Source organism: Arachis hypogaea, chromosome 19 (genome assembly GCF_003086295.3).
Source record: "Arachis hypogaea cultivar Tifrunner chromosome 19, arahy.Tifrunner.gnm2.J5K5, whole genome shotgun sequence".
Taxonomy (NCBI): Eukaryota; Viridiplantae; Streptophyta; class Magnoliopsida; order Fabales; family Fabaceae; genus Arachis; species Arachis hypogaea.
The window spans coordinates 107,355,051-107,367,709 of NC_092054.1; the positions used below are offsets into that span (position 1 = coordinate 107,355,051).

A 12,659-nucleotide genomic window follows, 5' to 3' on the forward strand; every position below is an offset into this window, starting at 1 on the left:
TCAATTCAACACCAACCACACCACAATCACCTCAACATATAAATTTATCAATACCACTCAACAATTTTCAACTACAATTCACATCAAACTCAATATTTATTTCCTATATCTACTAAACATGAACAATTCACATAATTCAACTTATCCTACGGTCAACTAGCATAAGTTTTCACGTAATATTATACATACATTAACTACGAGAAACCAAAATCATACCTTGGCCGACTCCCCCTAAGCCAAAGGACACCACAAAATCCTCTCCTCCACAAGCTCCAAGTCTCCAATTATCAATTCAACAAGCTCAACAACCAGCATTTCGTTTCAAACCACCAATTGGACTCGAATTCAACATGAAACTCAATCTAATTCATACAATATCACTATAATTAACATAGGATTCACTAATCCAATAATTCACCAAGGTTTAATAGCTTCTTATTATACCCACAGATATTTTAGACAAAACCCAGAGATTTTCCAAAGCTAATTCAATCCTAAAACATTAAAATTACATAATATCTCAATACTGAAATTCCAAAATTTTTGAAATTGAAGAGAAAAAGGCTAGGTGAAAAATTTTCAATTTTTTACCACTTTATTCGGATGATTTTGAAGAGCTTGATGTGGTGATCACATGGCCGCAAACAGTGCCACGATCGGAGCTCCGGATTGAGAGATATATGGAATTGAAATTGAGACAAAGGTTAGGGTTTTCTTTGCTCCCCGCTCCTCAAGTTTCATCATAATTACCTTTTGATTAAGGGAAAAGAGCTGAATTCATATATTTATATGTTGGGCCTTGGGCTCAATACGAGTCTAGTTCAACCGGTTCGACCCGTTGGTCTAATTTTGGGTTAAAATTTTTTAAAATTAGTGTTTAAATTCATATTTTAAATATTTTTACTTCTCTAATCTATAAAATTTAATTTTCTAATTCTTTTAATAATAATTAATTTATTAGTTAATTATTTATTAATTACTCGGAGTTTATAGTGGATCTTGAAGAAAAGAAAAAACAGAGAAGAAAAAAATTGGAAGAATGCTTTGAAGTTGAAAGAAAATCAGTGGATGAAAATATTGAAGAGCTCGGAGATGTTTGATTCTTGGAAGAACAATACTTATACTTTCTTATTTAATTCATAAAAAAAATTTCACAGTAAATCATTTATAATCAAACCTCAATCCGTTGGTAATTTAATTTCTCTAAACCCAATTAAATGCCAATCCCTTGGTTAACTAATCGAGAGAAGAGGTAAAGAATGGTTTTGATTTTTAAGTCACAAAATCTTCAAGAACTATCGCTAGCCGAATTATATGTCACTTATTCAAACCAGCTCTAGATAATTGAAGATTGTGAGATGAATTTTAAGCTAATTCCAAAATTAACTTTTTCAAATATAAAATCAAAATCTAAGACAGAGTTAGAATATTTTTCGATAGTTCTAACCATTAGTGATGAAGAACAAAACTCAATCTTGAAAAAGTAAAGAAACATGAATTAAAATAATGAAAACACTTACATTATTAATTCTAAAACCAAACAGAGCTCCTAACCTTCAATGGAAGAGGTTTAATGACTCACGATAAAGAAAAAACTAATCATAATGATGAAAGAGGTGTGTGATATGTGGATTGGGATATGAAGATCCTCTTCTAGATGCTTTCCTCTTGTGAACCTTGTTCACTTATTTATATCCTAATTTCTGTCTAAATTCAAATTCAAATACTAACTCTAATATTATCTTTAGGAAGGATATGATAGCTAACTACTTACTTTAAATTAAAATCAAAACAATAATTCAAATCTAATCTAAACACAAATCTTAACAACCGAATCTTTATTTTTCTAAAAGGAATTAATGCTAACTAATCTTCTTGAGTCTTGAATCTTTGGATGAAATTAAGACTTCTTATGATTTGTATAATTAATATTGGGCCTTAATGATATTGAATCCTGAGAGTTGAGACTTGTGAACGCTAGGCGTGTGTCTTCAAATGTGAGCATTGGCTCAAATAATCCTCCTGGGCTTCTTGGCTGCTGGGCTTGGGGTTAGAGTTGCCAGGCGTATGCCCCAAAGTTGGAGGGGACGTCGGGCTTTGTGAAGTTGGCCGCCGGGCATGTATCTAATTGAAGAGGAGATAGTGGGTGTCTATGCTTGAAGGCTGGATGTCTGGTTTGATGTCTTTTGGGTCCGGTTGGACCATTCTTAAATCACATTTGTATTTTCTTACTAAAAAGACTTTAATCATTGATTATTTTGTTACAAAAACTCTTGAAAATATAATAATACTAATAAAACTCCAAATAATTTATTAGTTACGAAATTCTACTAGAAGACATAAGAAATTTGATTAAAATTTAGGAAAAAAAAACCTAAAAAGCTACTTAAGATGACGCCACTACAAGATTTCTACTTGATTATGGGAGTTTTTTAGTGGAAGTTTTAGAAAACCTCCATAATATATTTTATTTATGGCAAAATATAAAACCCCATTGATTAAAGTTAGATTAAACTTTTTAAGCCCAATTTTTTAAACCAATATCCAATCCCTAACCTACTCTAAGTAAACCCAAACAAATTTAACTCCAACCAAAAATTTGTCCAAAAAAATTCAAAAAGGGAGAAGATTGAGAATGAACCCTAGATCTACTAGCCGCCGCGGTATTCATCTCTTCGCCATTGTCACTCAGTCATCAAGCTCGCCGTAGCATCTGAGATTAGAGGGAGAGTAACCGGCGATGCCTGCGACGCCATCCTTGCCGAGGTCCAAGAGCAGTTTCCATCCTTAACTCCACTTTCTCATGGAAGGAGTCAGATCGAGCCGCCGCTAAGCGCGCCACTCACGCGCTCGCCGATCTTGCCAAAAACGGTAAATCCTCTGTTCCTCTTCCTCGATCTCCTAGCGTGTTGCTCCCTTCGTTTCAATTTTTGGCAAATTCGGTCGTGCATGTCTCTAGGTGTAAATTCTTCAGTGGTTGTGTCTTGCAGAGGAAGTGGTGAACGTGATTCTCGAATGAGGAGCTATTCCGGCTTTGGTTCAGCAATCAGCACCTCCAAGCTCCTCCCGTGACGGAAGAAGAACTCGTTCAGAAGCTGTTGCTGTTTGAGCATGAGGTTGAGAAAGTGAGTGCTTTTGCACTTGGACTTCTTGCCACTGTAGTTGCCGCGTTGAAAGCTTCTGAATTGAGCCACTGTTTTAGTCTGTTTTCTTTTCTTCTTCAGTTTTCATTTGTTTTCGTGTGGAGTGATTCCTGTGGTTAAAGTTCTCTGACTCCAGTTAGTTACTAGATAAAAGCAAAGCATTTAATTTACTGAACTATTTTATCTATGTATCTTCCATTTTGGTTCCTTACTCTCCAAATTAGATTTGACAGAAGCTGGTAACTGGAGTTAAATTTTGGAGCTAAACACTTTCTTTTCTTTTTGTTTTTACATCTATATATTTTCAGAAATCAGGTTAGAATACATATTCAAGAAATGTTCACATCAGAACAAAGTTAAATATTCACAATTTTTACAGTGATAATTATAATATTTAAGTATTTTTTAATAATTTGAATGGTATGAACATTACAACTAAGCTGTACTTGTTTATGCTTTCTTTATAGGTTCAACATGAAAACATGTCCATAGATATTATAGAAGTGATCTGCAGGTGGAAAAGAATCTAAAGGGTTCCAGAGAGAAGCAACAATTCTCCACAGTCTTCAATAACTTCTATGTGTGTGGTGGAAACTGCAGGTGGAGTTGCGAGTCCCGATGCTTTTGGATCACTTTAATGTGACTTATATAGGTGAACTTGATGTTCCAGAATTTTGGTACTTTAGTTACAATTTTAATTTTAAATGAATATATGTCTCAATTTATATGTTAATGCAAAAGGCTTGCACATTTTTCTAGGTCCGCTATTTGCACATTTCTAGAACAATTTCTGCTTATGAGAGCTTGACTCTTCGAGGTTATGATGTTGTTACTATTGTTTTGGAAGATCACGACCTTCTAAAAGAGGGTCGAATAATGTCTTATATGCGGAACAAGTAAGCTTGATCATACTAGTTGCTATATTTGCTTTCTACTTGTGGCATTACATAAAGAGAAATCTTCATACTCTTGAAGGATAAGCTATGTTCCTTATTTTTGTCTCGATTTTTCTTCTGTTTTTCAGTATGATCTCTACTTATATACTGTTGTTCACTTCTTCATGCAGGCTTCCTATTCTAGTGCTACCCCCTGTTCCAAAAGGTTTGTTTTGAGTGGAATATTTGGTTTCATCCTCAAAACTTTTTTGATTAATTGCCATTTGTCTTTTATTTTGTTATTACTATATTTATCTATTTAGTTATTTTTAATAATGCTTCTTAAATCTATGAATTTTTATTTTGCAATACTACGGGGAATATCTTAGGAGACCAAACTATCTTGAACTTGCTGCACTTAGTGTTTATGTGTAGTCTATTGAATATAACTCTCTTTTATGTGTAGTCTCCATTGCTTTTACCAATCTTTTTGCTTTTGGTGTATTGTCGTGGTTTTCTTTCTAGGCCTTATTGGAGGTGTTACTTTCCAAATACTCAAGCAATAATCTATGTTGTTAATTCAAGTGATACCGATAGGCTTGTGATAGCTAAGGAAGAGTTCCATGCTATTCTGGAGGTATGTTGTTCCTCATTTGCATTTTGCATCAATGCTGATCATATTCATTTATAATGAGCAATGCTCTATTAATCAAAGCATCAATACCAATTACAGCCTGATGACCACATCCTTCTAATATCTTTATTACATAATCTTTCTCCCGTCTTTTAAAGAAACAAGCAATATCTAGAAAAATATCCTTTTCCATAGAATCTAAACCATCATAGCTTATTTTCAATACATCAATAATGTCAGAATGTGAAGACTTCTTTATCTTTTCAATAGAACTATGCGAAATTGCAATAGACCTACCATTAAGATAGGAACCCAATACTTTAAGTGCCAATAGAAGACTACCACTATACTTGATCACTTCTTCGGACAAATCCAAAAATTCTTCTGCAGGTTTGGGTTGTTTAAATGCTTTCAGACAAAAGAGATTAAAGGCTTCACTATCCACTAACCCTTCAACTTTCCAAGTTTCATGCGGTTCCTTTAGCACCTTTTAGTAAAGTTAAAACTTTGATGAGAAGCTATCTACTAGTTCCAATTGCTTGGAAGATAATTACAATATTGTATAGATATATAATAGTATATCTTATTTATGCTAGGTCGCCTAATGATACGATTAATTAATTTAAATTTTTAAACTATTAGCTTTGTGGTTGTTTAGAAGTTAGAACCTTATTATCTGATCCATGATACGAATGTTGCCAATTATATATTTTAAACTTAACTTCCACTCATATTGTATAATTGATTACATATATGCCAATAAGAAAACTTAATTAATCTTATCTCTCTCACATTTCACAATGAATATTAAGTATACTGCCAATCACGTAAAAGAAAAAATTGTCTGATAATATATACTTTAATTTAATTATAAATATATAGAGGTTTAATTTAGGTTGTATATAGTAAGCCTTATGCATTCAAGGTACATTAGGAGCACAAAATTTTATTGATTCTATGGAATTTGGAAGATATCGATTGAACTCTCATCGATTTGAAATTTGGGAACATTTTAAGGAAGTTAATTTTATCTCTGTTTGCAGGCTGACTCTGAAGTTCACATACACTGGAAAGGTGCTATTGAAATTGTCCTAGCCTACTGTACACAGTACATTGATGCAAATGACCAGTTGGTAGACATGGATGAGGAAAAGGTTTGATGATACACAGAATATAGTCTTGTTTTGTTAGCTATTGTTGGTCTGAAGGCAAGTATTTCCTCTGAATACATGTCTATCATTGTCATTGATGTTTATATAAATTTTATTGTGTTTTGCACACTCATTCCTAGCTGCCAATTTCACCTGTTTGCTTAATTGTAATTGTCAATGTCAACCAATATCTTGTAAGTGGGTTCTGTGCATTTGCATTTAACACGGAAATCATTAATAAACTCTAACTTATGATAGCATTTGACTCTAAGATATGCTTCTGCTGGTTAAATATCTGATTCTTAATCTCATATTTGACATGCAGGATCCTTGTCGACCTGGAGTCAAAGATTCAGTGGAGCTTTGCCAAAAATATGGGGTTAAGGTACTTATTTTCAATCATCCTCGATAGAATTGTTAAATTACCATGTCCATTGTAAAGGTTGGACCTATTTCTTTTCAATTTGAGAGATCTAGTTTGTTCTTAAATTATCTTAATAAATGATGCATCATTTATGGATAGTATTTACATCTTAAAAAATAATTTATTTCTGGCATTACTAGATGGGTATTTAGGTAGTTATTCAATATGCCAACCAATGAAAGGTTTGTATATAATTGAACTGCACCGTTTTGGATTGCTTTTGTATAGTGTTTTGCAAGCTAAAAATTTTGAGCATAACTCTTGTATCTTTCAAAATCTATGCGGTTGTAGGTTGTGAGACGGGGACGTTCTGTGTATGCAAATATTCAGAAATTTATCCAGTTTCAGCTTACAGTAAATGTAGCAGCTCTTGTTATAAATGTTGTTGCTGCTGTTTCCTCTGGTGATCTCCCATTGAATGCAGTGCAGGTCTGTTGTCTCCCTGTGTTTTGCTCTCTGGCTTTGCCCCTCAATTTATGTTTCAGCTGATATCCCTGTTGTCTGCATATTCATTGCTCTTTCTACAGATTTTGTGGGTGAATCTTACCATGGATACTTTTGGAGCACTAGCATTGGCAACTGAACCACCAACTGACCATCTTATGGATTGGGCCCGAAGGTCGGAACTTCAGTTTCTCTAATTGTGCCTTTTTTTTTCTTTGGATCATGATATTTTCTTGCTATGTTTTTATGGTGTTACAGTGATGAGCGGCTAATTTATACGCTTTTTGGCATTATTTTTAGTATGTTTTTAGTAGGATCTAGTTACTTCTAGGGATGTTTTTATTAGTTTTTATGTTAAATTCACATTTCTGGACTTTACTATGAGTTTGTGTGTTTTTCTGTGATTTCAGGTATTTTCTGACTGAAATTGAGGGACTTGAGCAAAAATCAGATTCAGAGGTTGAAGAAGGACTGCTGATGCTATTGGATTCTGACCTCTCTGCACTCAAAGTGGATTTTCTGGAGCTACAGAACTCAAAATGGCGCGCTTCCAATTACAGAAAAAAATGGTGAAAAAAAATAGAAAAAGAAAAAGCAAGCAGAAAAAGCCAAAAGCTCTTAAAACCAAAAGGCAAGAGCAAAAAGCCAATAACCCTTAAAACCAAAAGGCAAGGGTAAATAAAAAGGATCCAAGGCTTTGAGCATCATTGGATAGGAGGGCCTAAAGGAATAAAATCCTGGCCTAAGCGGCTAAACCAAGCTGTCCCTAACCATGTGCTTGTGGCGTGAAGTTGTCAAGTGAAAACTTGAGACTGAGCGGTTAAAGTCAAGGTCCAAAGCAAAAAAAGAGTGTGCTTAAGAACCCTGGACACCTCTAATTGGGGACTTTAGCAAAGCTGAGTCACAATCTGAAAAGGTTCACCCAATTATGTGTCTGTGGCATTTATGTATCCGGTGGTAATACTGGAAAACAAAGTGCTTAGGGCCACGGCCAAGACTCATAAAGTAGCTGTGTTCAAGAATCAACATACTGAACTAGGAGAATCAATAACACTATCTGAACTCTGAGTTCCTATAGATGCCAATCATTCTGAACTTCAATGGATAAAGTGAGATGCCAAAACTATTCAAGAGGCAAAAAGCTACAAGTCCCGCTCATCTGATTGGAGCTATGTTTCATTGATAGTTTGGAATTTATAGTATATTCTCTTCTTTTTATCCTATTTGATTTTCAGTTGCTTGGGGACAAGCAACAATTTAAGTTTGGTGTTGTGATGAGCGGATAATTTATACGCTTTTTGGCATTGTTTTTAGTGTATTTTTAGTAGGATCTAGTTACTTCTAGGGATGTTTTTATTAGTTTTTATGTTAAATTCACATTTCTGGACTTTACTATGAGTTTGTGTGTTTTTCTGTGATTTCAGGTATTTTCTGGCTAAAATTGAGGGACTTGAGCAAAAATCAGATTCAGAGGTTGAAGAAGGACTGCTGATGCTGTTGGATTCTAACCTCCCTGCACTTAAAGTGGATTTTCTGGAGCTACAGAACTCAAAATAGCGCGCTTCCAATTGTGTTGGAAAGTAGACATCCAGGGCTTTCCAGCAATATATAATAGTTCATACTTTGGCCGAGTTTAGACGACGCAAAAGGGCGTTGAACGCCAGTTATACGCTGCAGTCTGGAGTTAAACGCCAGAAACACGTCACAAACCAGAGTTGAACGCCAGAAACACGTTACAAACTGGCGTTCAACTCCAAGAATGACCTCTCCATGTGTAAACTTCAAGCTCAGCCCAAGCACACACCAAGTGGGCCCCGGAAGTGGATTTATGCATCAACTACTTACTTCTGTAAACCCTAGTAACTAGTTTAGTATAAATAAGACTTTTTACTATTGTATTTTCATCTTCGGATCGTCTTGGGACGTTTAGTTCTTAGATCATGGGGGCTGGCCATTCGGCCATGCCTGAACCTTTCACTTATGTATTTTTCAACGGTAGAGTTTCTGCACTCCATAGATTAAGGTGTGGAGCTCTGCTGTTCTTCATGATTTAATGCAAAGTACTACTGTTTTATATTCAATTCAACTTATTCCGCTTCTAAGATATCCATTCACGCCTAAGAACATGATGAATGTGATGATTATGTGACGCTCATCATCATTCTCACTCATGAACGCGTGCCTGACAAACACTTCCGTTCTACATGCAAACAAGCTAGAATGAGTATCTCTTAGATATCTAATACAGGGGACCGAGTCCGAGTTATTAGTATCTTCGTGGTATAAGTTAGAACCCATGGATGGCCATTCCTGAGATCCGGAAAATCTAAACCTTATCTGTGGTATTCTGAGTAGGATCTGGGAAGGGATGGTTGTGACGAACTTCAAACTCACGAGTGCTGGGCGTAGTGACAGACGCAAAAGGATAGTAAATCCTATTCCAGTATGATCGAGAACCTCCAGATGATTAGCCATGCCGTGACAGAGCATTTGGACCATTTTCACAGAGAGGATGGGATGTAGCCATTGACAACGGTGATGCTCTTGCAGAAAGCTTGCCATGGAAAGGAGTAGGATTGATTGGATGAAGACAGCGGGAAAGCAGAGATTCAGAGGAACGAAAGCATCTCTATACGTTTATCTGAAATTCTCACCAATGATATGCATAAGTATTTCTATCTTTATTTTCTATTTATTTATTATTATTATTCGAAAACTCCATAACCATTTGATATCCGCCTGACTGAGATTTACAAGGTAACCATAGCTTGCTTCATACCAACAATCTCCGTGGGATCGACCCTTACTCACGTAAGGTTTTATTACTTGGACGACCCAGTGCACTTGCTGGTTAGTTATGCGAAGTTGTGAAGTTATATTTGGACCATGGTATTGTGCACCAGTTATTGGCGCCATGCCAGGGAGAGAACGAACAACAAATTTTACAACCTCAGAGTAACAATTTCGCGTACCATACAGCACCTGAAGAATATTGATATATTAGAATATTGAAATATTGAAGTTGTTTCTTTTTTATTTTTTAAAGAAAAATAGTAATAGTTATGTAGCAATACTATATGCAATTATATTTGGAACTATTGATATTGAGAATTTTTTTATATATAGAGTTATGTTTTATATTGAGGAATTGTGTTATAAAAAATTTAGTTTTTAAATTTTGATTTTAAAAAATAAATTTTTAATTTGAGAATATGTAAATGAGATGAGATTAATGATTGATTTGAAATTAAAAATAAATAAATAATTACAAGATTTGTGGAGGTTTTAAACCGTCACAAAAGTGATTTAAAATTGCCACAAAAGTCCAATACAAAACCCCCACTGAAAGTACACAAAACCTCCACTGAATAGATTGTGGAGGTTTTTAAAAACTCTTACAAAAGACCTCGTGGCACCTCAAATTTTGGGGGTTTTAGAAACCTCCACAAACCATTTGGTGGGGATTATAAACCTCCACAAATAAGAGAAAAAACTGCCACAAATAAAAAAAAACCTTGTAGTGCGTGTACGTCATCAATCAATAATAATGATAAACATATATAAGAAAAAAATACTTTTAAATACGTGTTCTACATAATATTAATATCTATTATTATTGAATGAATGTGAATATTAATAGCTTTGTTATTTTTATGATTTTTTTATTTAATATCATTGTTTGGTATTTGTATAAATAACAAATAATATAATTTTTTTTTTACCAAAGATAGGAGACTCGAACCCGCAACCTCTTAATTGAGTATGGAGAGACTATGCTATTTGAGTTATAACTCATTAGCAAATAATATAATTATTTTATATAAGTTAAATATGTTTATGATATTTTTTCTAAATATATTTTAAACATAGATACAAAAAAAATATTTTCGGTTCATTGCACGGATACATACACTAAATCTTACAATACCATCCAACAATAAAGTGAAAAAGTGAAAAAGGTTGATTAAGTTGATATTCGTCGATAAAACATAAATAGGAATAACACAATCTTATTATGCAATTATTGGAATTAAGGTTGTTCAAGTGCATACTGGTAAAGGACAAGCATTGATGGCGAATCTTGCACAGCGACATACTGAAGGATTAGACTTGTCACACTGACAAATTTTGCAAGATTCAGGACAAGAATATTCAAACTCATCTTTACACACGCACATATAGTCTGGACCACGAGTATCATCATCTGGGGGTGGTGACGATTGTGGTAAATCATCGCAAACGCATTCATCACAACAATCTTTCTGCTTTGATGAACTAAAACTGGGAAGGTAACTTGCATGATTATTATTGCTTAAAAGTTTTGGGATGATGAGGCTTGGATTGATGCCACGACGACTAGCTTCCACTTTATTATTAAGATTATTATTATTATTGGCAGATGATCCCATCAAGAAAAGGAAAACAACTACCTTCATAATTATCATCATTTTGTTCCACTCCAATATTTTTCTAATCATTATTCTTCCACTCTTGTTTTTATTAATATTTCTATTAACCTTTGTTTTTGTGACGAGGAAAGAAGGTAATGAAGAACTCTATTTATAATCATGTTTGATTGGGTTTAATTATAATCAAGAGTCAGTTGTCATGAAACATCTAAACCTTTGAAAACTAGCAATCGATGATGTTATTATTGTTATTATTATTGTTGTTACCGTCGTTGTACATGTCATTTCAAAGAGTTAAAGAGATATCGTATTTGAATTGGCTTTTGACGATTTGGATTAACATATATTTCAAAAGTCGTTTATCTATATGATTTTTTGAACATACCTTCTTAAACGAATAAAATACAAAAATTAACCGTAGAAGATTCAAGCATTGACAAATCTGATTATAGAAGATTTAAAATTAAGTTGTGCATACAAAAGATGTTAAAAAAATTATGACGAAGACGATGTAAGAACTTATATTTGTTATGATTTTAAGGCATAATAATTAGATCGTTTTTTTTTTAAAAAGTATTTGTCCTCACACTTAGTTAATATAGAATTTATGATGATACTTTCCTAAGGTACAATAAAATTAATAAACTACTTAATAGAAATTATCAAAATAAAATTCTCTTATATTTAAAACTTGAAAACTAATACAATTTGTGAAGTATGAAACAATTGTGGAGAATGAATGATCTAGATTTTGGACATATATTTATAAAAGCAACCACTGCACGTACATGATTAATAAGTACAAAGCATCATGTTCCAAAATGCTATGTTTGAATAATCATTGTATTTGTTTGAACCATTGTGTCTTATAATATTTGCACTAATGGAACGATGCAACTTCTTGAAATGCAATTTCAAGTTTCAAACTATTGGTAAAAAACGGTCATACTTAATAACCGTAACATTCTATTTAACATTTATGAAATATCTAACATTCCTCCACTATTGTATAAAATTTTCACAAATAACACATTTTGATGCATATAAAGATATCACTAAGATTAAACTTTTATTAGTATAAATTTTAAAGTTGTAATGAAGGGATGAGTGTCTAATAAATTAAACTCATATTTCTTGTATTAGCGAAGTGAAAATCACATACATTGTTAGTATTATTTTCAAGTTCTAAGATTTTTTTTTAGTTAGCATTTTTACGACTTTAATTTGTACTCATCCTGATTTTATTAATATTTATAAAAATAAAATATTTAAATTTCTGATTAGAACGGTATCACTCTTATATTTATATAGGTGGAATCTTTTGATAAATAATAAGCTGAAATTCAGGTGCAGTTAATTTTATGAAAAATGTTAATAGTTGAGAGTCGTTAGATGACAATTTAGTCAAATCTATCAAATCATTTAATGATTCTCAACTATCAACTTCACATAAAATTAACTGCACTTGAGTTTTGTAAGAACCGGAGTTTTTCACGTAAAACCGTTTTAATAAAAATAATAATTTTAGTTTCCGGAATAAATTCAAAATTTAGAAGTTTTAATTTGAAAATAAAAAGGT

At 33.2% G+C, this 12,659-nt stretch overlaps 1 protein-coding gene and 1 long non-coding RNA gene across 3 annotated transcripts; both read left to right on the top strand.

The window, feature by feature from the left end:
* Positions 1-2,573: 2,573 nt before the first annotated feature.
* On the top strand, positions 2,574-3,795 carry LOC140181956 (uncharacterized). Its single transcript, XR_011877656.1, has 3 exons — positions 2,574-2,871; positions 2,975-3,125; positions 3,611-3,795. It is a non-coding gene; the product is annotated as an uncharacterized lncRNA (long non-coding RNA).
* A 244-nt stretch (positions 3,796-4,039) lies between these two features.
* Positions 4,040-8,752, top strand: LOC140181955 (calcium-transporting ATPase 10, plasma membrane-type-like). 2 transcript variants are annotated; one of them, XR_011877655.1, is made up of 8 exons: positions 4,040-4,244; positions 4,544-4,655; positions 5,696-5,806; positions 6,129-6,188; positions 6,519-6,656; positions 6,755-6,846; positions 7,082-7,870; positions 8,096-8,752. XR_011877655.1 is itself a non-coding variant. In XM_072227773.1 (7 exons), exons 1-7 carry the CDS (start codon positions 4,204-4,206, stop codon positions 7,242-7,244), a joined length of 717 nt encoding a protein of 238 aa, XP_072083874.1. In that variant the 5' UTR covers positions 4,066-4,203; the 3' UTR covers positions 7,245-8,752. The 2 variants fall into 2 exon arrangements, 1 of the variants encoding a protein (XP_072083874.1); XM_072227773.1 differs by having other exon boundaries at positions 4,066-4,244; positions 7,082-8,752.
* Positions 8,753-12,659: the final 3,907 nt, after the last annotated feature.

Coding starts and splice junctions, on each gene's coding strand:
- LOC140181955 (XM_072227773.1), top strand. CDS start 4,204: ATGCAGGCTTCCTATTCTAGTGCTACCCCCTGTTCCAAAAG. Junction 4,656..5,695: donor AGTTCCATGCTATTCTGGAG/GTATGTTGTTCC, acceptor CTCTGTTTGCAG/GCTGACTCTGAAGTTCACAT. Junction 6,189..6,518: donor GCCAAAAATATGGGGTTAAG/GTACTTATTTTC, acceptor ATGCGGTTGTAG/GTTGTGAGACGGGGACGTTC.